Source organism: Tursiops truncatus, chromosome 8 (assembly GCF_011762595.2).
Source record: "Tursiops truncatus isolate mTurTru1 chromosome 8, mTurTru1.mat.Y, whole genome shotgun sequence".
Taxonomy (NCBI): Eukaryota; Metazoa; Chordata; class Mammalia; order Artiodactyla; family Delphinidae; genus Tursiops; species Tursiops truncatus.
This window is the reverse complement of record NC_047041.1, coordinates 94,116,719-94,143,575: the sequence shown is the minus strand read 5'-3', so window position 1 is coordinate 94,143,575 and position 26,857 is coordinate 94,116,719. Positions and strand designations below refer to the sequence as shown.

At 49.7% G+C, this 26,857-nt stretch overlaps 1 protein-coding gene across 1 annotated transcript in view; it reads right to left on the bottom strand.

Moving 5' to 3' along the window:
* The window catches only part of CRY2 (cryptochrome circadian regulator 2), a 33,758-nt gene extending 18,748 nt beyond the window's left edge, over nt 1–15,010 (bottom strand). Inside the window, exons 1-5 of the mRNA XM_004311837.4 lie at nt 14,768–15,010; nt 6,974–7,082; nt 4,459–4,601; nt 2,705–2,889; nt 1,875–1,963 (exon numbers count right to left, since the gene is read on the bottom strand). Coding sequence (XP_004311885.1) covers nt 1,875–1,963; nt 2,705–2,889; nt 4,459–4,601; nt 6,974–7,082; nt 14,768–14,982 — 741 coding nt within the window. The 5' untranslated portion in view covers nt 14,983–15,010. The remainder of the gene's footprint in view (nt 1–1,874; nt 1,964–2,704; nt 2,890–4,458; nt 4,602–6,973; nt 7,083–14,767) is intronic.
* Between the last annotated feature and the right edge of the window lie 11,847 nt (nt 15,011–26,857).

The following is a 26,857-nucleotide window of genomic DNA, read 5'->3' as shown; positions in this document are numbered from 1 at the left end:
GAAAATACTCGTTTCAGATTTGGAGAATTGAAGAAGTTAAAATAAACCTCCTGAAATGGTTAAACTCCCGCCCATCAGGTACCTTTTGTTCTCCCTTATATGTAAAATACAGTATTCCCTCAGGCTACCACTGAGTCTGAAGGGCCCTGACATAAGGCCCCACTCCAAAGGGGCCCTCCAGGGGTGTCTGGAAAAGAAGTCCCTGACTTGGTGATTTTTTTTTTTTGTTTTTTTTTTTTTTGCTGTACGCGGCCCTCTCACTGCTGTGGCCTCTCCCGTTGCAGAGCACAGGCTCCGGATGCGCAGGCTCAGCAGCCATGGCTCACGGGCACAGCTGCTCCGCGGCACATGGTATCCTCCCAGACCGGGGCACGAACCCGCGTCCCCTGCATCGGCAGGAGGACTCTCAACCACTGTGCCACCAGGGATGCTGGTCTGGCACCCAAAATGCTTTTAAGGGGATAATAATCCCCAAGCTATAGGTTAGCTCTTTACACTTTTAAGTCTCATTGTACTCCTGCCACCCCATTTCTGGGGTGGCCTTTGAAAAAGGGATTTTTTTAATTCATATAACCAAGAGTCCAAGATGTAGCCTTCAGGCACAGCTGGATCTAGGTGTCCAACTAGTGCTACTTGGAATGCATTCACCATCTCAGCTCTGCTTTCCTCTGTATTATTTCATTCTCAGGCAGGCTTTCCTTGAGCAGTGGCAAGGCTGGTCACCAGCAGCTTATTTTCAATCTGCTTAGCACCACCAGAGGAAGCTGTCTGCCTCTTTTCCAAAATCATCTGTGCCTTTCTGCCTCCTTGGCCCAGCCTTTGTCTCCACACTGACCGTAAGAATCTCTTGGTAAAGCTGACGTGGACAAAGACAGCTGGTTCCCCCACGCCCTTGGACATCAGTTATCCTTTTAAATTGCTGGGGCTTGCTTTTGGCCCTGTCTGATGGTAACACCCAAATAGGGACATCAAGGCTGCTGGGCCTTGGGGAGGCTAGGCCCATGGTGTGCCTTCACTGCTGGCGAGGTACCTCCAGGGCTGGGAAGCATTCTTTCCAAGTCTGCTATCTTAGCCTCCTTCTTGCATTATCACCTGGATGCTGGGCCAAATGCCCAGCCATCTGAGCAGGAATAGAACAAGTTGTGATTTTAGAGACCCAGTCTATAAACCATCTGCAGGGGGGCAGGAAATAGGAGCTGACTGTTCATGAGACCCTCCTCTGCTTCTCTAGTCCCAGGGAGGTGGGGGCATGTGACATTATGAGGGGTGCCTCTGGGGCCTTGGCCTCTTTCCTTCCTCTTACCAATTCCCACTTTACTGGGAGGTGGGTCATTTGTTCTCTGTGACAAGCAAATGGAAATCAAACCCTTGGAGGAGACCCAGCAAAAGGTGGGGGGCACATAAACACAAAATAATTAATCTTATGGACTTTACTGACCAGATACCCTCTTAGTAAGGGGACACACAGATGAAAGAAAAGCAATCTAGCCTAAGTTTTAGAATCACATAGAACAAGATCTCACTCTACTACTTACTGTGTGACCTCAGGCAAGTTACTTAACCACTCTAAGCCTTAGTTTCCTAATCTGTAAAATGGAGAGCTTAATGCTGTCCTTGTAGGGCTGTTGGAAAGATGAAAGGATATAGTGCAAGCAGGTGCTAAACCCAGAAATGCTCAGCCCAATGACCAGCCCATGGTAAACACTCACTAAATGGTAACTGCTATTATTATTGTTGTTATTGCCATAAGGAAGACTTTCCAGTTTTCAACCAGCTTGAGCTAAGAGGCACCAAGGGACATGAACCTGGCTCCATCTTCCCTGCGGCATGGGTGTCAGCATCTGAAGTTCTGTGTCTCAGAAACGGGGCCGTACCTTCCGTTCCAGGTGCTTATCCAGGCGGGCCAGAGCTTCCGTCTCTCCTCCTTGCCAAACAGCTGGGCCGAGTCCTTCAGTGGGGAATCCTACACGGGGAGGAGCAGGTCACAGGACTGGAGGTCAGGCCATTTCAGTGACGGCTCGGCAAGTCCTCCCAGGCTGGGCTGCTCTTTGAGCTTCGTGGGAACTGAACCACTGTGTTTCTGGTGCTAGTGGGGCTGAGATAATCCTTAATGGGTCCATGTTTTCTAAGTCACGTTGGTTCTCTTTCCACCGTGACCTTTCCTCTCCTTTCTCTCGCCTCCCCCAAGCTTCACTCTGGACAGGTGAACAGTCCTGTACAGCTGGCACTGTCAGGTTAGCTGACTACTCGGTGAGAAAGGTTAACTGTTCAGATCAAAACAATGGATGGTGGGGAGGAAGGGGAACGGGAAGGGGAGAGAGGGTGTAGTCAGTAACCTGAGAGGCCGACATACCCCCTTTCATCAGAAACAACACTAGTTATGTTGGTATTGAGAAGCCCACTGATGCCAGCACCAGGCTATGCCTGTATCTGAGAGGGAAAAGTACAAAAATAGAGGCATGAACTAGAAACAGAAGATTACATACATAAATACGAACAGAAAAAAGACCGCAGAAGGACTACTGCAAAATTAAGGCTGTTTTTCTCTGGGTGGTGGGTAATAGTGTTATTTCCATTTTCATGTCTCCGTATTTTCTAAAGTGTCTACAGTAACTGCATTACTTTGACAGAAAAGAAAAAACGGCAAATTCTTTTACAAAAAAGGAGGTGCTGGCATGAGAGGCTTGGGGCAGGAAGTACGCACCCAGCTCCTCCAGGGAGGGCACGCCATAGGTCTCATCGTGGTTCTCCTGGATCTCGGCCCTGCAGCCCTCCATCTGCTGGCTGGTCACAGAGCCCACAGGCTTCTTGGGCAGCTCCATGCGGCTGATGATGGCCTGAAAGCGCTTGTAGGTAAGGGGCGGCTTCTGCCCGTTCAGCTCAATAATCCTGGGAATCCCAAAGCACCCCAGACGTCCGTCACTCACAAGACCCTTCATCTCAGGTCCCTGCCCACCCAGAAAAGAGCCCAGACTTCGAAGGCTTGGAGGGTGGCTTTCCTCATCCGCTCATGGGTCCCACTCCTAAGTGGAAAGGAGGGGACAAGGGGGGCTACATCTCCATTTTACCGAGAGGGAATATGAAGCCTAGATTGCCGGAGCAGGTGCCTGGAGCAAGTCAGGGCCAAAACTGGGGCTCAATTCCAGGTTCCCTGGTGCCGATGTGGAGCCGCCTAAAGACAGAGACTGACCGTATCTCTCTAATCACAGAAAAGTCCCCACTGGCCTTCTTGGTCCTTGGTTTGCCTGTCCAAGCCACAGGGAGTCCCGTGGACCTCCCTCTCTATCCCAGCGTAAGCCTCGAGGAAGTTCTTCGATAAGAGCGGCAAACATGTTCCTTGGTTGAAAAATCATTCCCTTGTTGGGCCCCAATTACTAGAACAGAGAGGTGGAGAACAGCCTGTCCTCCCTAAATCGGAGGCTGGGCCTGGGGTTAATAGTAACAACTAATGCTTCAAGGGTTTTCTTTTTCTTTTTTGCAATTTACAAAAGTATTTTTTCATGAGCAAGGGAAACACAGCGGCACTGAGATAGGAAGAAAAGATACAGGAGAGTTTAGAGGAGAACTGAGGCTGTTTTTATAAGGATGAACTGGGATGGGCTGCAGCTAGACTCCTGGGGCTCTTGTTGGCCAAGAAGCAGCTTACGCAAGCCGGGCTTGCTGGGCGAGTTTATATATCAGTTCCTTTCTCCTCCCTTCCGTTAGTGGAGACAGAAGGTTGGCTGCTGCCCCTGCAGTACCTCACCCCTCCTCCGGCACGTGGCAGGAGGAGGAGCTCCACACCCAGCGCTTCCCTGAGCTGAGCCCAGCTCACATGCAGAGCTGTGTGACCCCCACCACTGGTTGTGGGGAGAGGGACAGGGAGCAGGGCTTGGCAGCAGTGGCAGCAGCAGCAGGAGGGTGACAGCTCTCGCAGGGTAGGGGAGGAGAGGGTTTCCTCCTAGCCCCTCTGAAAGCACAGAGGCCCTGCAGGGATCTCTAGAGCCTCGGGAGCAACATCTAAATGCATGGCCGGGAAACCCAGATAGCCAGGGGAGCCCAGGGAACGCATCTCAGGAACAGAAGTTGTGTCTATGAGGACAGAGATCTGCTGGGAGGGGCGACAGACAGGGCCCACTGAGGTCAGAGGGCAGTTTCTGAGCAGCAGGACAGAAGCGGGAGTGTGTGGGGTGGATGGGACTGGAGCGTGTTAGGAGCAGATCTATGAAGATCCTGAGTGGGGAGCCTCACTGCTTCTGTCCCTTGGGCCTAATAAGCCTCTTTGCACCCAAATCGGGTAAGCTCTTTGAGCTGCTCTACAGGCCCCAACTCTGACCTATTCTCTTCCAGCTTCTAGAAAACACCATACTTCATGTGCCAGGGGGCCCTATTGCTGAATCTCCCTGAGTTCCACTCAGCAGGGGCCCAAATCACCAACTCCCACAATTGGCAACCTGACCCCTGGGGCCCATCTCTTACTTGTCCAGGTCATAGAGAGTATGAGAGTTCTCAGTCACCACCTCCACACCAGCCTCCTTGGCCATCTTCATGATGGCTGCGTCCCGTTCTTTCCCAAAGGGTTCAGAGTCATATTCAAAGGTCAAGCGGGTCACCCCCCATTCCTGTAGGGAGAGAATCTGTAATGCTCAACACTGTTTGGGGAGAAAGAAGCTGGGCACTCAGCTCTCTCCTGGGAGGGTACAGAGTAAGTCTAGAGACCTGACAGAATGGGCTGCAGAACAAACTAGGGACAATGACTTGAACTGGAAAACCAAAAATCTGAGGTCCACAAGGTTTGAGGAGGGCAGGCCTTTGAGGTGAGGCCAGCAGCCTACGACAGTGGAGCCCGAGGCTAGTGGTCTCTGTGGAATCAGGAGAGAGGTGGGAAGCTCTGTGCACTTGCTGTGTCCTTGTGGTAGGAGAATGCAGCAGGAGGATATAAATACATGCTCCCAGGGGAGCCTCCAATCCCAGAAAGGCACTGACTCAATGGTAAAGATGGCGGGGGACAGGATTGCCATATTCCGCCTGCTTGGCAAGCCTTTCCCAGAGCTCCTCAGGGCCCTGAAAACTTCTGGCCTAGTTTTCTTGGCAGACTTGTGCTGTGTGAAGTGTGTTGATGGTTTCCACAGCAACACTCCTGAGGCCAGTAGGAAACACAGCTAATAGGCTCCAGGTCTCAGAGAGCTGGGAAAGGAGGAGCAGCCCTTAGCCCAGAGGTCAGAGAAATCGACCAGAGGGGCCACATATTTAAAAAGAAGGGAATTCTTTTCCAAGTCTTTAGTCATGTCTGGTAGAAGTTTCTAGATTCCCTAGCAAAGCTGGGAGAAAGTGGCCCAGTGAAAAGTTGTACAGAAAACCCACAGAAAGCCCTAGAGCATGCAACTAGCTAGAAGGAAACCACATTCCAACCAAAGTCTCTGGTCATGGCCCCTTAAAACTCTGAATCCCCGGGGCAAATGTCCTGGCCGTGCACAGGCCAGCCTGGTCCTGACTCAGCCCTGATGCATGTGAGTCCTGAGCAGGGTTGCTTATCCCTCGTTCAAGGACAGCAGCACTACACACTTACTGAGCACTTACTATGAGCCAAGTACCATGCTTAGCAGTTCATATAGATTACACTGTTAAAGACTCATAACCCTGTGAATAATAATAAAAATATTATTAGATGACACCTTTTCCAAGAAGCCTCCTAGGCCTTCTCCCTCAGTATGATTCTCCTGAACCTTGCCCGTTTTCCATCACAGCAGTTATCATATGGCAGTGAAGCTTCCCATTACTTGCCTGTTTCCTCCATTACAGTGTGAATGCTCACAGCAGAAATCATGCTTACTCTTCATTACCCTAGGACCTAGTATGGGGCCTAGTACACAGTAGAAGCTTAATAACATACAGTGAATGAATGATCTGTATCTCTGGGCTGTTAGCGGGTTGGCCTCTGAGGTGCTGGGAGAGAGGGGACAATGCAGAGGCAGAAGAGAGGCAAATGTGTTTAACGGTGCGGTGGTTAAGAACACAGCCCTGGAGTCAGAGCCTGGGCGCAAATCCTAGACCACCACCCTTAGCTTCCCAAGATACTGTTTCCTCATCTGCAGAATAGGGACAGCAGCGCCCACCTCTGAGGGCCGCTGTGAGGAGTACGTGAATTAATGTATGTGAAGCACTTACCTAGAACAGTGTTTGACTCATGGTCAGCCCTCAATGAATGCTGGCTACTATCAGTACCGTGGCATTTGTGCGGGGACGTAAAGTGAATGATGAAGTGTTTACTAAGCTATGGCCTTGACATTAAGTCTTTGCTCTTGCCTTTTCCCCCAGGAAGAGTAGGGAAGGAAGCTGGGGTGGAGAGAGGCAGAAAAACAACTGTGTGCCACTGAGGATGAGGGGAGAACGTCCTAGAGTCCTCTGTCCATGAGCACTTTCGTCTCTGTTTGGGCCTTAAAAACTGTGTTTTATAAAGGGGTTGGGGGGAAAAGTGGGCTGGCTACCTGGTATAGCAAACAGAGGCCTATATGGTACCTAAATGAAGATTTTATCAATCACTCACAGAGGAAGTAGGGATGTTTCCTCAAAGAGGCTGACTTTTTTTTCCAATAAGCAAAGCAAAGCAAGATGGGGAACGCCCATTGCTCAATAGGAAAGCTCACCCTCAAACTCCTGGCGTAGGATGAGCCCTAATAAATCTTACTGGCTTGAGCCAAGAAAACATCTAAGGAAGCCAGTGGCATCCGGGGTGGAATAACTTGCCACATCCCATGTCTGGACTGAGATGGGAACTTTCCAACAAGACACTGGATTCACAGAATTTCTCCTTAACGCAGTTTCCATTCTGTTGGCAGCTGACTGGCTGCATTTGCTCCCAACTTCCCTAGCAGCAGTGGTCAGACCGTCCCCGACCATTTCCATGTCCTCAGTCAGAATACTGTCTCGTTCAGTCTGTGGGGAAACCCTGGAGCAGACTCTCACTATCTTCTCTTGGACTTTGCACACTTACCTTGAACAGCCTTGGGAACACGTCAGCCGGCTGTCCCCGGACTACAAACAGGCGGGAGTTCAGTTTCCTTAAACTTGTGTCCAAATCTTCCAGAGACTGAAGTAGGAACCTGCAGAACCCACACAGTCCTTGTTGGTGGTAACACAACAAAGAGTTACTCTTTCCTAACAAAGCAGGGAGAAGCTGGTACATTGTTTATGCCAAACAAGTAGCATGGTTCTACTGCGTTCTGGCTGACGTGTGATATGGTAGAGGATCAGTGCCATCTCCGCTGAAATCCTGCCTTTGTCATTACTAGCTGTGTGACTTTAGGCAGTTACTTAACCTCTTTAGCTTTCCCCCCAACCCCGCCCCTAATCTGTGATATGGAGTTGGTGTTGGTACCTATCTCACAGAATTGTTAAGAAAGCCAAATAATGCACGAAGAACATTTAGCACAGAGCCTGGCATGTAGGAAATCTGCGATATGTGTGAGCTGCTCCTACTCGTGTTGTTCCTCTGTGATTACAGGCAAGTCACTTACCCCCTCTTGGCCTCAGGCCCTGGGGGTAAATATCTTCCCACCACCAGGCGGTTGTGAGAATCAAAAGGGAGGACACACGGGAAAGCCATCTGAAAGACAAGTGCAGTCCCGTGGTATGGAGGCCTGAGGTCCTATTAGCAGAGGAACAAGACTGCAAGAGCCCTGGAAAGTCTCACCTACCCTGGTCCAACAGACTCCCTTGTCTTTCCGCACTCATGCTTTGGGCTGCGCGGATGTCTACCGCCACGGTCCCATGGTCCCACAGCCTGGGCTGAGTCCCCAGTTGCCAGGGTTTCATTTGGCAGGTAGCTCATTCTCCAGGCTTCTCCAGGGCTCTGGCCACCAGGTTTTTGTCCCAAGAGGGAGGAGGCACTCCTCTGTAAGATATTCTCCCATGCTTTCGGGGGTGGGAGTTGAGGTGTGGGAGACTCCAGAAACTTAAGAGACCTAGCCTGAGCTGGATCACCATGGGAAAGGGAAAGGAAATTAACACTGCCTGAGAGCCCTCAGTGTTTTATTTATTTACTTCATAGGACCACAAAAATTTATTACCTGTTCAGTTAGGCATAATCACCTTTCTGAGAAATTCCACCAATACATTTTATGATATGTGTTTTATCTTTAAATTAACATTTTAAACAGATTATGTGTTTTATCTTTAACATTTTAAACAGATTAACTCTTCATGTGGTTCAAAATTCAAGTTACAAAAGGGTACACAGTAAAAAGTCTCCTCCTCCTGCTTCCCCAAGGAATTTAATCCATCCCCCTTTCCAGAGACAACTAATGTTATCAATGTCATTATATGCCTGTTATGCTTTTTAAGTGCGTTTTCTTTTGAATTCTCTCAACACATTTTTTTTTTTTTTTTTTTGCGGTATGCGGGCCTCTCACTGTCGTGGCCTCTCCTGTTGTGGAGCACAGGCTCCGGACGCGCAGGCTCAGCGGCCATGGCTCACGGGCCCAGCCGCTCTGCGGCATGTGGGATCTTCCCGGACCAGGGCATGAACCCGTGTCCCCTGCATCGGCAGGCGGACTCTCAACCACTGCGCCACCAGGGAAGCCCTCTCAACACATTTTGAAGGAAAATACTATCCTGTTTTTATAGATGAGGAAAATGAGATACAGAGAGGAGAATTAATTTGCCAAAGATTACAGTTATTGAGTGACAAAGCTGGGATAGCAAACTATCCGACTCTCGGTCAGACTCAAACCATGTTTTCTTCTCTGTGCCGCATTTCTTAAGCCTTTCAGTGGCACATCAAACACTGCTCCAGGGGCTGAGATTCCTGCAGGATCTCATGTGTTTGCGGCAAACACAAACGTGACTCCAGATAATCCACTGACATTCTGCTCTTCTTCCTCAGGAACGATGCCCTGGCAGGTGAGCCGCGTTCATGGACACCTCCTGCTATCTATGCTGGGGTCTCCCACCCAGGCCTGTCAACGACGGGAATCACCGGATTTTATTTTGAGCACAACGAAACCCGGTGGCTCCTATGCAGCACATCACGTTCCCTTGACTATGGGAGGCTTACAGAAGCAGCGACTGTTCCCAGGCTGCCAACTGGAACCAGTCCCTGCTGCCACCTCTGACGTCGACAACCTGACACTGCCAGGCGGGGAATGCCACAGACCCACATTCCAGCACGAGCTGAGTCCTGGGCTCAGCCCGAAGCATCAGGCTAGCTCAGGAGCAGGCAGAGACTCCCCAAGGGGTTGCGATGGGAGACTGACAGGCTGAATGCTGCTTTATGCAAAGCCAAAGCTCCACCTCTGCGAATTCCTGTTTCTGAAACACTGTCACCCTCAGAAAAGGAAAGCTGAGACAGAGTGACGCACTTGCACTTGCTCTGGCCTCCTCCCAGGCCTCACCCTCTTCTCAGGAGGAAAAGACGAGAGACCAGTGTAAACTGCCTCTGTGCCACTTGAAACCTGGGCCCTGCCAGGCAGAATGCCTAGGGATAACTGGTGACTTAGATTCTGCAAGCCCAGGACAGAGGGTCCTGCGGCTCCCAGGAATGTCCCTGCCATGCACTTTGGGGGTCTCAGCCTTCATAGTCCACCACGCTGCCCAGGACTTTGATTTGAAGCTACAAATAGGACTGGCATGCACATGAAAGCTAGGTTCCAGCTGCCTTCTGTAGACTTTATTTCTAGACCTCATTTATTAAAAGGAGAGATTCCTTGCAGCATCTCTGTAGTACAGATAACCTTGTGAGAACCCTTTTCTTCTTTGACAAGAGAAGTCTATAGCCGAGGCAGTGAGCGGAAGGCACGACTCTGGACTCAGCAACCAAAGGATAATAACAGTAACAGCAACAACTAATATTTAATGAGCATTTACAATGAACCAAGTACTATCCTACTTGTTTTACATATATCACCTCCTTTAATTCTCATTTTACAGATGAGGGAAACTCAGGTACAGAGAGATTAAGTAATTTGCGTAACATCATTCACTTAACAGGTGGCCAGAATTCAAACCCGGACAGTGTGGTTTGGCGTCTTTATTCTTAACCACCAGGCTCCACTGCCTCTCAACCAGGACTTACCCCCTGAGCACCGAGGCTGTGCTGCCAGGGACTCAGCCATCAGAGAGCACCACAGCTCTACTCGTAGGCCAACACCTTTGCTACCAAATCCTTGCTCCTCCGGGGATCAACAGCTGTGAATCACCCAGAAGCTTGCTTAAATGCAGGATCTCAGGCTCCATTCCAGACCTCCAGAAACCGAATCGGCATTTTAGCAAGATCCCCTGGTGACTCCTTTGCACATCAAAGGTTCAGAAGCACTGTCCCAGAAAACTGAATTTTACTTCTAGCTTCTATTTACAAGTTGCCTTTCTTTGCTTCTAGTTTGTTTTCACTGAACTTCCTCTCTTTGAGAGCCTGGTTTCTGCCTCCCCTTTGGCCCTCTAGAAATGCTGTTACTTACTTCCAACTCCCCCGCTCCCCAGTCAAGCCCTGCAGGGCTCCTCCAGGAAGGGAGGCCTCAGGATGGCCCCCAGGAGCCCCAGCCTCCAGGCAGACAGAGAAAGAGTAGCCACCGCTAGGGCACCACCTGTGAGGACTGCCAAGAAGGAACAGGGGGCAGCGGAGCAGTGCTTGCCCTGGGCAAAAGCTCACTGGGGCCAGCGGGCGCATTCTTTCACCAGAGAGACCCTTGGGCCTTTGTGCTCCCCTAGAGCCCTCGTCTCCACATGGCCAGTTTCTCTTTACTCCAATGAGGGGGGACTCTAAAGAAAACTGGCCTGGGCATTGGAGGTGGCAGTGTTCGGGCAGGCAGCTAACCCTTGGCAGCTCCAAGCTGAGCTCACATGGCTGAAATTCAGAGCGCACCGTCCTGGGTGAGAGTTCAAGCTCACCCTTTGGATTAGACAACATGCGCAGCTTACTTGCATTATGTAAGTGCTCTGGAGCCAGAAGCAGACAGAACTGGAAGAAATCAAATTGGGATTTCAAAAAATACTAAAAGGACTCAGTAATTCAGGGACTCCACGGAACTAGCCCTTTAAAATAAAAGACACGTAGATCTTTCAGGGAAGGACTTCTCGAGAGAAGGCAGATTCTGTGTTGAGAAATATTTTGCTTGTTATTAATAGGAAGAGGGAAAATGATAGTGAACTCTCTTTTTGGGTCTAGATCGCCCTTGACCAAGTTTCTCTGCTTCAAGCCAAGGTTAACTGTAATGATGATATCATTGGCCAGCCCAGACTGGCTACATAGGCTATTAATATAAATTAATTTCTCCTAAGTAATTAAGAGCGCTTTAAGCCCCATGGAAAAGGATAACCCAAACCCACAATCCATAGCAGGGATTGATCTCTACGTATCACTTGGCTAAAACTATGTTTATTCTTTCCTAATTTCAAAGAGAAAGATGAATGTGAAAGTTTTCATTCCTTTTAGGCAAATGGAAACATTTCCTCAGCAGCAGAATACAGTGACTCTTGGGTACCAGTGTGAACAACTCAGAGAAACTCAAATTTCCCTGCCTGTAGACCTTCTTGCTGACCAAGTTCCAGGGAAGAACCACCCAACTTGGACAGTCCACCAGTGTTTAGCTCCCGGCGTTGGGAAGAGAGACACACTTGTTCTCACCAGGCATGCTGGGGAGTTCCCAGGTCATCTCATTCACTAGTTCTGAGTGATTTGGGCTGATATTTTATTTCTACCAACTCCTTCTGCCCCCAAGTTCCTGAATACAGGTGTAGCACAGAGCCAAGGAGAAAATGACATTAATAAAGGGTGAGGTGAATTGTTGCCAACACCCATCTGGGTTGCAGTAGGGAGAGAAAGGTAATGAAAAACTGCAAGGGCCATTTTTAAATCTAGAAGGGGCTCACATCCCCTTCTTTTTTTTTATGGTTCTCACTACAGTACTTCCTTCTAGACGCAGTAAATTTGGGGAAGGTGGGGCTGGGGAAAACGGCAAAGAGTTTAGCTAACTAGTGCTTGGCAGAAAAAAGTCCTGAGGCTCAAATGCTACAATTAGCCTATAAACGTCCCACTACCACCAAGGCAAGGAGTATGCAAGCCCTTCCCCTATGCTAATAAATGTACATGTTCTTGGTTGCCTTTCTCTGTCCACTTTTACTCTTAGGAAGGGCCATTCATGGTTATTTTAATCTGATTTATCTGCTGAAAAACGCTGTGTGGGAGTCAGTGTAGGAAGTGCAGGAGGATAACAGAGATACAGATTTTGGTTCCCCCCACCTCTTGCAGATGGCCCAGGGCCCACTCTTCTGAGGGAGGCTTCTCAGAGGCAGCAACTGAAATATTTACAGAGCTAGAATGTTACGCTGCAGCACAATTCTCCCAGGTCACTTCCAGATCCAGAAACAGCCACTGGAAGATTACACATATTGTAGTTACACAGAGGTACAGCTGGCTCCATCACTCCCCCAACACCCAACCGAGTGCATAAAACAGCCTGCAGTTCTGCCCTCGCTCTGAACCTGGGAGCAAAGAATATGGCGGGGGTGGTACGAATGTGTCTGTGCCCAGCTCCAGGAGCAGTTATCGTATTTGATCTGTTTTGTGTGATTTCACCTCTTTCTTCTGATGCCAAAACAAATCAGACTTCTTGCCAATGCACTGCAATACATATCCCAAGCTGTCGGGCTCAGGTCTGGGGTTCTCTAGCCCAGTGCTTCTCTGGCTTTGCTGCACACCACACCTTTAAAGACCCTAATGCCCAGACCATAACCCAGAACAATAAAATCAGAATTGGGAGAGAAGGGGGCCCAGACATCTTTCAAAGATCCTTAAATGATTCCCATGTGCAGCAAGGTTAAGAACCACTGCTCTAGTCTGTCCCCCTACTTTATTTACTTCATGGCATTAGTTCTACTAAATTAAGGTTGTTTACTTGTCTTGCGCCATGCAAATGTAGGTTCCAGGAGCTCTGGACACCACATCTGCTTGTTCACTGCTATTTCCCTAGCAGCACCTAGCAGTGTGCCTGGCAGATATTAGGCACTCATTAAATAATTGCTCAGTTAACATCTGCATTCCTACACAGTCTCTGACTTCAGGATTTGACACAGGCATCTGAACTGCCACATTCCTTTTCTCTCTCACTCACTCAAAAGCACAATCACAAGAGGGTGACCCACAAAACTCCTAGTTTCTAGCGAATCTGAGTTTAATCAGCAACAGAGTTTTTGTTGTTGATCTGTAATTTCCACTACCACAAAGGAGTAGGTAGTCCATGCAATGTCCTCCAAAACCCCCAAAAAGGAGAAACTCCGTGACAACGCAGCAAGCAAGCAGTCTGGATTCTATTACCTCTGCTCTGACTGGCACACTGCCACTGGGAGAGGGGCAAAGTCTCAGGCTTAGTCCATGCTAGGGATGGCCGGTCATTTGAGGATGTTTGTCAAACCCAACCTCCTATCTATAGAAACTGAAGCAGAGGCAGAGCAATACAGCAGCTGAAAATTGTGTGGGCAGGCTCTCCACAGGACTATCTTTAGTTGTTCTCTCAATATAAATGGGTCAGGAGGGGGGCACTTAATAGATCCACTGCTAGGGGCATTCACTCTCCTGGCAGGGCACACACACCTTGGTGAGGAAAGAATGGTGGAGAGCCAGCATATCCTGGGAATAACCCTGCCTCTCGAGCAACAAGGTCACAAGCAAACATGCTCCAAAACGATGCAAACAAACCAAAGGACTACCGAGGGGCGTGTTAAAGAGAGATGGGGACACAAGGTCTCAGAACTCCTTGGTTTTAAACACTCGTTAAAGAGAAAACCCATCAACTGCCTATCTGTTAATCTTCTCCCATGATCCTGTCCACTCCATCTCCTGGGAATCATCAAAGAGGGACCCTTGATATCACAGCTTTCCTGGTCCCTAATCTTAGTACATCAGTTGATAAACATCTAATCTATAATGGCTCAACCGTCCTTTAAAAACAATCTCATGAGAAGAGGAGGAAGGGACACTTTGGTTCCTTTTTTTTTTTTTTTCCTCTAGCAAGCCCATAGCTGCTGAGGGAATTCTCCAAAATGGATTAAGTACTGCTCTCCAGCTCCGGACACAAAGTGCCTCTAAGTGAACATGCCCTTGAGGCCTTTATCTATAATGAAGGGGAGACGGCACTTGCCCTATCTAACGCTAAGCCAGGGTCTCTAGACGCCTCCAGAAACAGAATGATCTTGGTGGAGGGAAGGCAGGATGGTTGAAAAAATGGATTCAGACAAACCACAGGCTTACAGATGACCTTCAGGAGCACAGCAATGCGCTCTTTACTTGAAGAATGCAGGCATCTGCCGTGCTATCAATTCAGAAACCTATCCCTGCCCTCACACCACAATAGTTCCTGTCCTCCCCCTTCCCCCGCCCCCAGTACACCCCTAAGAGCCTTAGACAAGGAGTCCCTGTTCTGCCTCTCACTGGCTGCAACTCCTTGAGCACGTCAACTTTGTGCCTCTAGGGCTCAAGAGTCTCATCTGTACAATGGGGATCATGATCTGTCCCACAGGAATGTCGTGAGGACCAAAGAGGGTAACACGCAGTGCGAGCGCGCGGTGTCAGAAGCTGAGCCCTGGTCCACCCAGGCTATTACTACGGGGACTAATTGCTTCCCTCTTCCCTACTTCTCCCCTCTGGAGACTCGGCTCCGTCCCCCTGCCCCACCTCCTTCAGGCCGGGGTCTTTCGGCAGAGGGGACTGGGGCCAGAGCCTCCCTTTCCGAGGATGGGTGCCCCAGAGGCAAGGCTGCGTCCCCCGGGCCCGCGAACCCGCCCCGGGCCCCCTCACCTCCATCGGTTGATCCCGACTGAGGAGGAGGCCGCGAACCAAGGGTCGAGGATGTAAACGCAGCGCACACAGTGCGCCCCGCGCACGGCCGCCTGCAGCGCCGGGTTATCATGGAGCCGCAGCCCCTTGCGGAACCAGTGCACTGAGGAGGCGCCTTCCGCGCGGGCCGCCGGCGCCGGGGCCGCCACTGCCGAGGTTGCCACAGCCGCCGCCATCACCGCCCTAACTGCTCTGGCCACCGCTGCTCCGCCCCCATAGACACCGCGGGCTCCGCCCCCAGCCCGCCCAGTGACCTATGACACTTCCGTTCCTCTCTGGGTCCCCGCCCCCGGGACCTGGATCCCATCTTCTATTGGCTGGGCGCCTCTCGCCCGGCGATTGGCTCTGAGGCGCCCAGTCTGACCCCGTCCCCTCACGTTCCCACCATGTGTGGGCTCGCTGGGGAGGAGCCGGAGGGCTAGGCGGGTGACGCAGGCTGGCGCTCCCCAGAGGGGTCTGGGCTTGGACCGAGTCCGGAGGTACTGTGGATCCCAGGCTTGCCGCTGGAAGCTGTGTAGGCTGGCGGGGTTGCTGTGACTCCAGAAAGTGAATTACACGACGAACAACCGGCCGTCCTACATATTCATCGTCATCAATATCATCATCATCTACCTCACTCTATATACATCATTAAAACATTCTACTGCAGCCGCCATTTATTGAGTGCATTATATATGCCAAGCAACATGATAATACCCTTACATTGACTGTGCCATTTACTACTCAGTTCAGCCCAGTTGCATTCATTCAACGAACCCTAGTGAAAGAGCTGTTCTTATTCTCATTTTACGGACAAAAAAAACTGAGGCTGCCGCAGGGTGAGTGACTTGCTCAGTATCATAACGCTAATAAAAGGATTCTACCCCGATTATTGTGAATCCGAAGCTTCTGCTTTTACCTACAAAGCTATACTTGCGTCTGCGGTGAGCAACGTGGCATTTACAAGCGGTAGAGTTCAAAGAGTGGGGAGAAGTGCCCTGATGTGCAGCAGTAGAAGGTTTGGGAGTAGGGGCTGGAAATGTAGAGGACGTGGGTTGAGATAGTAATTATGCCATCAGATGAGTTTTGCTTTTACTTCTATGTTGAGTAGACTCAGTGGTACCACTGTATGCAAAGCACTGAACTGGAGTCTGTGTGGGATTCAGAGATGTGGAGGACACTCCCCATTCCTCCCAGGGGAGCCAGGTGGCGCCCTCTTCTCCTTCTGGAGTCTAGCACAGGGCTTGCTGATTGACAGAATGAGTGAATGACAGGATGTCTTCTCCACAGTGAAGTGTTGATGATGGACTAAGCTACCCTAGTCAGACTGGAGCTCTGGGGGTTATCAAATGAAGAGTCTATCTCAGTTTGTCCCTAGGTTGTGCCCATGCTCAGAACCCTTCCTGAACTTGGGAATGAGCAGTGAGGAATTTAGCAATATAGCTAGCAATTTAGTGGTGTTGATTGGCACAACTCTTAAACCAGTGTTGTTGCAATCCTAGGGTCTCTCATTGCCAGGGCTTTGTACAAACTGTTCCCTCAAACCTGGATCACAGGCCACACTCCACCCCCTTTCTGACTCCACTTTGTCCTGTGTCACTGCTCAGTGTAGATATCACTTGCCATCTGGTCCCAGCCTACCTAGTGACCCATCTCGTTCTGTGCTTCTTATCACTGGCCTTAGTACATGGTACGGGAATTTCTTACTTGTCTGTCTGCCTCATTAGCCTATAAATTACTGGAGGGCAAGGAATGTGGCTCACTTACAGCTGTATTTCCAGGGTCTAGCTCAGTGTTTGGCACTTTATGCTTGAGGATTATTTAGTAAAAGTTGGACAGGGACTAGAATCTCAGGTTGCCAGGAACTTTAATGGTCTATCCCAGTCTGGACCCTGTCGTCATTTTTGAATCCCCTCTCCAAATGCTTGCTGAACGAAGAGATGCCACCTCTCATTACTTTTCTTTTTTTAAAAAACATTTATTTATTTAAATTGAGGTATAGTTGATCATTTCTTTTGAGATTTTGTGTTCCTCTCTCCTACCCCCCATTTTTTAAAAAATAAATTTATTTATTTATTTGTTTGTTTTTTTTGGCTGTGTTGGGTCTTTGTTGCTGTGCAAGGGCTTTCTCTAGTTGCGGTGCGCGGGCTTCTCATTGCGGTGGCTTCTCCTTGTTGCGGAGCACAGGCTCTCGGCACACGGGCTGCTGTAGTTGTGGCACGTGGCTGCAGCAGTTGTGGCACGCGGGCTCAGTAGTTGTGGCACGCAGGCTCAGTAGTTGTGGCTTGTGGGCTCTAGAGAGCAGGCTCAGTAGTTGTGGCACACAGGCTTTGTTGCTCCGCGGCAGGTGGATCTTCCCAGACCAGGGCTCGAACCCATGTCCCCTGCATTGGCAAGTGGATTCTTAACCACTGCGCCACCATGGAAGTCCCCTTCTCCCCTTTTTTCTCCACAAGGTTGATGCTCTACTAGGAATGGAACAGAGAGTGGAAGGAGATCGTTCTTCCCTATAGCCTCAAAGATGGGTATTCTTCTCTTTTTCTCCTCTGAACTCCCACGATGCTTTCTCTATAGACCATGAGCTACATGAGGGCAGGGACTGTGTTTATCTTGCTCATCAGTGTATTCCCAGAACCTGGTTTGGTACCTGACATGTAGTAGGTGCTCAATAAATAGTTGCTGAGTGATTGTCATTTATCTCTTTCTATTTTTTTTGGTTGACATGTCTTGCAAGTTTATTTTACACTATAGGTTCCTCTTCATTCTCTCTTTTTTTCTCTTGGCAATTTATTTGTTGAGGAAATAGGGTCATTTTCCCTGCAGAGAGCCCCACATTCTGGGTTGTTCTCATTCATTGCGTCTCTGAGAATCATTTAACATACCAATCTGTAATCCTATACTTCCTGTTAATTGGGAGTTAGCTCCAGAGCTTCATAAGAATTCAGGATTTTTTTTTTTTTGGACAAGGATACCTTACAAATGAACTTTCATTGGGGAGCAGACACAAGATACCAACTTGTTTCTTTTTTTTTTTTTTTGTGGTACGCGGGCCTCTCGCTGTCGTGGCCTCTCCCGTTGCGGAGCAGAGGCTCCGGACGCGCAGGTTCAGCGGCCATGGCTCACGGGCCCAGCCGCTCCGCGGCATGTGGGATCTTCCCGGACCGGGGCACGAACCCGTGTCCGCTGCATCGGCAGGCGGACTCTCAACCACTGCGCCACCAGGGAAGCCCGATTTAGGCTCTTTATGTTGGGTTTTCTAGCATCCAGACTTATAAAGTCACCCAAAGAAAAAGAACAAAATGAGGAGGAATTGATGCCAAGAACCCCAGGTCAAGGAAAGCAAAGAAACACAGGCAGGGAAAACCCTCATTGCCTGGGAGCAGGAGACAGACCAGCTCAGCAGGAGAAACGACCTTAACACTGGCCACTAGGGCCCCGAACAACGTACTGAAAACTACAGGCGAGAGGCGTGTACAGAAACTGTGTCGCCTTCCCTGTGGAAGAACAGTGAAAGCACTGTCTGGGGCAGGGGTTCTGCCTGTCACTGCCCATCTGCAGGCTAAAGGCTTCATGCTCTCTCACCTTTCTCCCCCAATGCCATCACCTCTTTGCATGCTAGAATGCATTTTAAAAATATTAGACTCGTTGAATTGTATGCTTCGAACGAGTAAATGCGTTGGTGTGTGAATTATAGCTCAATAAAAGACGTTTAAAAAAATTTATTAAGAGCCTTCTCTGCAATAGCCTCTTTACCAGTACTGAGGATTCAGTCGTGAGCAAGAGAGTCCCCATTCCTGCTGTCAAGTACTTTACAGTCCAGTGGCGGAGACAGTGCTATGGAGGAAATGCCCAGGGGTGGGATCTTATTGCCATAGCTAATGTCTGTGAAGCACTTACCGTGCGCCAGGGACCTGCTCAACTCGTCTGATCCCCATGACAATCTGTGAGATACATCATTTTCTTGTCACTATTTCGCAGGTGAGGAAACCAAGGCACAGAAAGGTTAAGGAACCCATGCAAGGTTGCACAGCTAGTCGGTGGCAGAGCTGGAATTTAAATCCAGGCAGTCTGGCTCTAGGGTCCAAGTTGGGTGAATAAAGGAGGGCTTCTCTGAGGAATTGGTGTTGTCCAGGTATTCACAGTTGCCCCCTTCTTACCATCTGCTCTGTCTTGACCAAACTTTAGTCAGGCTTCTCCCTTTCCTACAGGCCCCTGGACTCTGCTTGCCCCAAGCCTGAGCAAGCACCGAAAAATAGAATGTGCCTCCCCTTATCAGCTTTTCCTGGGAACTGGCTGACTAAAGCCAGATGTTTTTCCTATCAGATCCCATTTGTCACTTCCCATTGCTTGTCTGTCTCCCCTCCATAGATTCTGCTTGCCTCCTCCTTTATCCTAAAAGAGAACAACCTTTCTCTTCTTGATTTTGAGATGCTCAAAGATTTCTGAGACTGGTGTGTTCTCTCTATTGCAGTAGCCTTTCTTTCTAATGAACGTGTTTCCCTATCTACGTCCAGATTTGTTTTTATTGGACAATGTTTGTGCTGAGATCTGAGGGGCTAGCAAGTGCAACTATGTGGAGAAGGGAAAAACACTGCTGTGGGTAAAGAAAACAGCATGTACAAAGGTCCTGAGGTGGGTAGGAGCATTAAGCACTAGAAGAATTAAAGACTAGATGCTAAATGAAATGAACCCCAGGTCAAGCACCCAGGTTCCCTCTATCCTTCCGCTCATCTGTCCTCTGGTGTTGGCTCCTTCCCTCAAGGTGGCAAAATGGCTACAGCAGCTCCACCCACCTACAGAATGCTTCCTTTGTAAGAGAGAGGAAAGTCTTTAGGGAAGCACCCCGTCAGACCTCTCCTCAGGTCTCATTGGCCAGGATTGCACACATGGCCTTGCCCAGGCCAATCTGATATGATTTAGACCGATCACAATTCACCCCTGGGGTTTGGATGGAGCTGGCCTCAGGGAAGCAAGAGTTCACCTGACACTTGAACAAAATGGGGGCTCTTTGGTCCAGAAGAGGGGGTTATTGGTGAACAACCAGCAGTGGATGCCATTTGCACCTTCTATTAACATGATTAAAAGCCCTGAGGAATTTTTGGAGGAGGTTGATGGGATAGCATTCACTCTTTCACCCTCTCAAAATAAACTGAGAAGCCATATGCAAATATTCCTTACAATAATAGAAAGCTTTGTTATTATGCTGCTATGTTAACTATTCTTAGTATTTGCAGTAGCAAAATCGATCACAGAAGCCCCCCAGGTCCTCTCCTGCATCCCTGCGCATTTCAAGGACAGTGTGAAGAGGGGCAGTAAAGCTTTTCACACACTCTAAGGGCCTGCAAATGTTGTTTCTACTCATTCCTGCTGGAAAATGGTGGAAACAGCCAGAGTGACCCCCTTCAGGGAGCTTCTCTTCTGGGGAGATGGCAAAAGAAGGGTGCTTTAGCTGCCAAAGCCAAGAGTGACAATCCCATCAGCTCTGGTTCATAGAGGTGCTGCCACCTTTGCCCCCCGGTTCTGTGTCCTAGTCAACCTCTCACAGATGTGATGAGGCTGCCAAATAAGTTATATTCTAAGAAAAAGGGCGTGAAATGGTGGCCCAAGGCTGAATCTGGTCCGTGTGTGTGTGCCACACAGCCCACACAGTACTTTATAAATCCGAGTCACTGTTTAAAAGAAATCAGGAGATTGCACTTAAAGATTCAGATTTCCAGCTTCTCTTGCAAAAGTAGAAGTTCTGGCAATATAGGCCCAAGTGGCAAAGATGAAAAGAACTCAGTCGTGCCTCCCCTGTTTGGAACTGTCCATTTCACCACAGCTCCCATCCAGCTCACCTTCCTCATTTGCGTTACTGGTGGTCCCCATTGCTGTCTTTATATCAGGAGTTCACTCCCGCGATAAATAAGTGTTCACCTTCCCTGTGATTGCAGCGGGAGGGAGGGAGCAGAGAAGGCAGATGAAGGCGGCAGGGATGGATGCAGCAACAGAGCCCTGGCATCTCCAGCTCCTGCCAGGGCAGATCCTTCCCACCCAGCGGGCTGGAAGGCTGCTCTGGGCAGGCCTCAGAGCTGAATCCACAGGGCCCGTGTGGCAGAGGGGACAGAGTCCTACCGTTTTTTCTGCCGTGAGCTTCCATCTAAGAATCACAGCTGCTGTTTATGTAGCAGATAGCGTGCTAAGCAGGCAACACGCATTATCTCATCCAGTCACTGCACTGCCCTCTGGTGTAGGAACTATCATCATCCTCTCTCTACATATCAGGCAACTGAGGCTCAGAGACATCAAGTCATCTGCCTATGGCCACACAGCTAGGAAGTGGCCAGGAAACTGAGTCTGCAGAAATGTCATCTGACTCACGCAAAGACGCCCAGCCAGCACATGGCGGAGCTGGGATTCCAACTAAGGTCCAATTGCCTAGAAGTTGAAAACTGGTGGCCAGAGGGGCAAACTAGTTTTGGAAATTAGGAATTTGGGGCCTTCTGCTGGGTTCACTGGCCCCCAGTTTGCTATAGGCTCCACTAATCCCTGTTGACTCACACCCTGGCCTCTCCCCTTGCCTGTTATTTGCCTGGTCTCTGGAGAAGGTGAGAACCTTCATGTTCCTTTTATGCCCCCTCACCTTCCCACAGAGTCCGACTCAAGTGAATGTGAGCTCTTGGTCCCAGGACAGAGCTGGAGGTCTGTGTTTGTCTCTGTTGACCCCATCCCACCAGGTTTCATGGGAGTTGAAAGCTGAGATCGATGAGATATGGTTTGGGTTTGGGTTCAGCTCCATGACCATGATGCTGTTCCACAGCCCAAGTTCTGTTGGATAGATTGAGTCGGCTTCAGGATCCACTGGTTCACTGGGGTGGTGGTTGAATTGATTTTTACTGTTTTAAGTCATTTCTTTCTATCTGAGATTCAGGGCAAAGTGATCCTGCTTTAAATCAGGGTTATTAAAGGGGGTTTAGGATTACCTGAGATGAAGGTGTAAAGAGACTAGCTCAGGCCCTGCATATAGCGGGCACTCACTAAGGACCAGGGGAAGGAAAAATGAGGTAAGGCAGGGACCCTGTGCATAGTGACCTGGGGAGGAAGCAGAGAGAGGCTCGCTAGCTGGATGGAAAATCATATAAGCCTTCTGGGGCTACAGAGCAGCCTGGAAGCCGGACTGCAGGACTGATAGAAATGCAGACACCCCCAACGAGCCCCACCCTCACACCACAGGCTCCTTCCACCTGGCTGGGGCTCACCTGAGGCTATTTCCTCCTCCCAAGCCAGCCTGTACCTGGACAGAAAGCTGATGGGGAGTGGCAGTTGTAGAAATAAACAAAGCTCACCCGAATGAGAACAAACAGGCTATTATTTGGAGCCTGCTATGGCGGGGGAGTCAGCCACCATCACTTCTAATGTGGCAAAGATTTGAAGGCAGGCAGAGGAATGGGAAAGCTTCACAGTGAGCAAAGGGAAGGCTTCAGGAGGCTGTTGAACTGATGGGGAAGCTGGAGGTGGGCTAACTACAAGGGGGCCAGGGCGCCTTATGTGACTGGTTGGTCCTTAGCTGGAAGTAGGGGGTGCGGGCCAAAATAGGGAAACAGGCAGTCATTCCCCAGATCCTGACTGTCCTGGGCTCACGTCTGTGGAGATATTGGTTTGGGTTCCAGAGCTGATTGCTGCCGAAGCTGTGGGTCAGAGTTCTGTTGTCATATATGGCTTGGCCAATGTCCATTTGTATGTTCAGTCTCACTGTGCAGAGAGGGAACCTAGCTCTGTGATTTGGGTCACGTTGCTAATTTCTCTGTGTCTTGGTTCCCTCACCTCATCTGTGAAAGGGGGATGTTAATAGTACCCGGGTCAAGTGCTTAGAATAGCACCTGGCATGGGGTGAGTATCTAACAATTGCTAGCAATAATAATAGTCATGGTGATTATTATTATTTCTAAAAATGATGATGATGATGGTGCTTAGTAGAAAGGGCACTGGCCTGGGAGGAGGGGTCTGGGTTCTATCGCACTGCGGCCTTGGGCAAGCCTGTCATGCATTCTGAGCCGCAGGCTTCTCTGTGGAATCTGGGGCTGGACTCTGATTTCCCAACTCATTCCTGGCTCTCATGTTATAAATTCCCCACCTGTGCTCAACAGGTGCCGGACATCCTGCTGTCGTCCCCACGCTACTAACCACTCCTCCCTGCCCCACACCACCCATAGCCTTCCTTCACCTAAGCTCCCAGCACACCTGGACCAGGTGCTTCAGTGCAGCTGGCTCTGCTGTCCCATTTCAGCTGGTTTCAGGTCCTAAATTTAGCCCTTTCACAGGAGCCAAGGTTTGGGGGGTGGGGGGATGGGCTGGGCGAGGGCTGCATCTGGTGAGGCAGCTGTGGGAAGCAAATCAGACAGGGGGGCCAGCAGGGCTGAGTACCACACTGTTTTGTCATTGGTGTCCCGGACTAGTCCTTTGACCCTTTGGGGCCTCAGTTTTCTCATCTAGTAACTAAATTTCATGTATGTTGACTCCTTAAATCAACATATTGTCTCTTAATTAGAACAACTTTCTTTTCTTTTATATGAGGAAAAGGATCAGAGAGGTTAAGTGATTTACCTAATTCATTCTCCTCACAGCAGCTAGAAGGAACTTTTTAAGCTATAAACCAGTCATGGCACTCCCAGTGGCTTCCCCAGGCACTGAGAATAAATCTAACCTCCTTGCTGTGGTCAGTAGGGTGCTCCCCGGCTGGAACTTGGTCTCTGACCTCCTCTTTTTCCACCCCATGGTGAGTGGAACCAAAAGGAGCCAGTGTTTCCAAGTAATGTCAGAAAGTTGCCAAGTCTGTCTCTTCCTCCTTTCCTATTCCTGGGATTTTTTTTTTTCTTTTTTTTTTGCGGTACGCGGGCCTCTCACTGTCGTGGCCTCTCCCGTCGTGGAGCATAGGCTCCGGACGTGCAGGCTCAGCGGCCATGGCTCACGGGCCCAGCCGCTCCGCGGCATGTGGGATCCTCCCAGACCGGGGCATGAACCTGCGTCCCCTGCATCAGCAGGCGGACTCTCAACCACTGCGCCACCAGGGAAGCCCCGGGATTTTTTTTTTTTTTTTTTTTTTTTTTTTTTTGCGGTACGTGGGCCTCTCACTGCTGTGGCCTCTCCCGTTGCGGAGCACAGGCTCCGGACGTGCAGGCTCAGCGGCCATGGCTCACGGGCCCAGCCGCTCCGCGGCATGTGGGATCTTCCCAGACCGGGGCACGAACCCGTGTCCCCTGCATCGGCAGGCGGACTCTCAACCACTGCGCCACCAGGGAAGCCCCGGGATTTTTTTTAATACAAATTTATTTATTTTTATTTTTGGCTGCATTGGGTCTTTGTTGCTGCACACAGGCTTTAGCTGTGGTGAGCGGGGGCTACTCTTCGTTGTGGTGCGTGGGCTTCTCATTGTGGTGGCTTCTCTTGTTGTGAACCACGGGCTCTAGGCACGTGGGCTCAGTAGTTGTGGTTCGCGGGCTCTAGAGCACAGGCTCAGTGGTTGTTGTGCACAGGCTTAGTTGCTCTGTGGCATGTGAGATCTTCCCGGACCAGGGATCGAACCTGTGCCCCCTGCATTGGCAGGCAGATTCTTAACCACTGTGCCACCAGGGAAGTCCTTATTCCTGGGATTTTTGTCCCCTGGGAATAGCTGGTTCCCCAACTCTGCTCCTACCCACCTGGACTTCTCTCTGGTTCTGGACCACACCCAACTCTTCCTTCCTCAGGGCCTTTGCATGGGCTGTAACCTCTGCCTGGGATGCCCTTTCTTTAGCTCTTCCTATGGCTGGCTGCTTCCCATCATTTGGGTCTGAGGTTAAATGTGCTCAGGGAGAGGACTTCGCTGATTCTTTTGTCTAGAGAAGGGTCCCCTCTGATATTCTCCATTTTGGCTTTTTTGTTTTCTTCATTGTCCTCAACATGCTGTATTTGTTTACTTGTTTTTAGTGTCTTGTCCACTATTTGTCTCCCTAGTGCCTGATGCATAGTAATACTCCAAGAGGTTGTTGTTTGTTGATGTTGGTAAGAACAATAGCTCACTGCATTTCCAGAATGGTGCTGAGCATTAATTCACAATCATTTTGTGTGGCAGGAGGGACAAGGGTTATCCCCATATCTCAGATAGGAAAAGTGAGGCCTGGAAATGTTAGGGGACTTGCCTGAGGCCCCCCAGCTTCTAAGAAGTGGAACCCAGGTCTCCTGACTCCTGGTCAAGTGCTCTTCAAAAACAGAAGTGAAGGGTTTCCCTGGTGGCGCAGTGGTTGAGAGTCCGCCTACTGATGCAGGGGACACGGGTTCGTGCCCCGGTCCGGAAAGATCCCACATGCTGCGGAGCGGCTGGGCCCGTGAGCCACGGCCGCTGAGCCTGCGCGTCCGGAGCCTGTGCTCCGCGACGGGAGAGGCCACAACAGTGAGAAGCCCGCGTACTGGAAAAATAAAAAAAACAAAAACAGAAGTGAAGAGCGACGCGTTCTGAAGCAGAGGTGTGTTGCAGGTTGGCCCAGCTCACTGTTCCTAAATTCTCCATCTTCACCCACCAATTTTTTTTTGCTGGGCAGGCTGACTTCCACATCCCTGTCTTTTGTACCAGGCTTTTTTTTTTATTGTTTGTTGTTTGGGGCAAGTTAAAATATATTTTCTGAGTTTTTTTTTTTAGTTGTATCCACCCTATTTCAGGTTATCTTTGTTGATGTCAGATGTGTATATGACGTTTATATGGTTCTTTTTAACCCTTCCTGGCTTTTTATTTTAGAGGAAACTTTGAAGAGAAACGCCTTCTTGATAGATACATTTTTTCTTTAGCAACTTGTTATCACTGGAATCAAAGGGAGAAAGTGATCTCTTTTTCCATTGGTTGTATTTGTATGTCACGAACAAAAGACAATTTGTTCAAAAAAAAGGGACAAGAGAGAAGGGGAACAGTGGGTTTGCAGGGGAAGGAGCACCTCTTCTGCTGCTTGCAGGGGAAACATTCCTGGAGGCGGTCTTGGCTCCTTTAAATACCATAGAGATGAGCTGGGGGCGATGGTGCTGACTGTGGGAGAGGCTGGGATGCTGGCACTGCGCATCTTTGTGCTTTTCTGCGTGGGGGTCTTGCACAGTAGGCTGTTCAGTTGTGTCCTGAGAGTTAAGGCTGCCTGAATTTTTTTCAAACTATTTAGGTTTTCCTTGAATCTTGTTCAAGAAAGTGCAACTAACGTTAAGAATGTTATCTCAATTTTCTGATCATACAAAGGGTGCAGAAACGATTATGTCCCTTCTCTGCTTAAGGGACATGGTGATGGTTTTAAAATCGTTTAGAATCAAGTCCAGATTGACCACTGCATTCAAGGCTGTTCATGCCATGGCCCACCCTCCTTTTCTATTCACCGTACCCCCCCCAAAAAAAAACCTCTCACCACCCCCCATGTGCTCTTTCCTCAGCTTAACCTTGTTTCCTGGGCCAGTCTACCCTTGCTCCTGGAACCCCCTACTTGCCCAGTAATATTCAGTTCAAACATCTTGGCCCTTGTGAAGACTTGGCCTCTCCATCTTCTGAGACCTCAGGGCAATACTGCATCTGTTATTTGATGTGTGTTTCTATTCGAGACCCTTGAAGCAGATTTGGGTCTTCATACCAGTATGTTCTACCACAGTGCCTGGCACGTAGTAGATGCTCAAAAAATGCTGCGTACCTGTGCTCTGAAGGCAGAGACCTCCGTCTGAATCCTACTGCTGCCTCTTCCTTCCTGTGCTCCTCCTTGAGCCTCAGTGTTCTCATCTGTAAAATGGGGGATCGGCGATGGTGCCCACCTCAAGGCGCGTGGGAGGGCTGTGGAGATGAATGACGGAATAGAGGACTCAGCAGTGTCTTGCCTCCAGCAAGTGCCCAGTAAATGGCAACAAGCACCAATATGAAACCTGAGGTCTGGAAGGAGTCTTGGTATTTGAATCAACCCCTTGCCTGGAGGGAGAACAGATTCTTAGAAGGGCTGTCCTGCTCGAACCCAGGCTTGGCGATGGCAGGGATGAGCCTTCGTTCATAAATCCCAGCCAGACCCTGCCTGTCCCTTCTCGCTGCACACACACAGGATG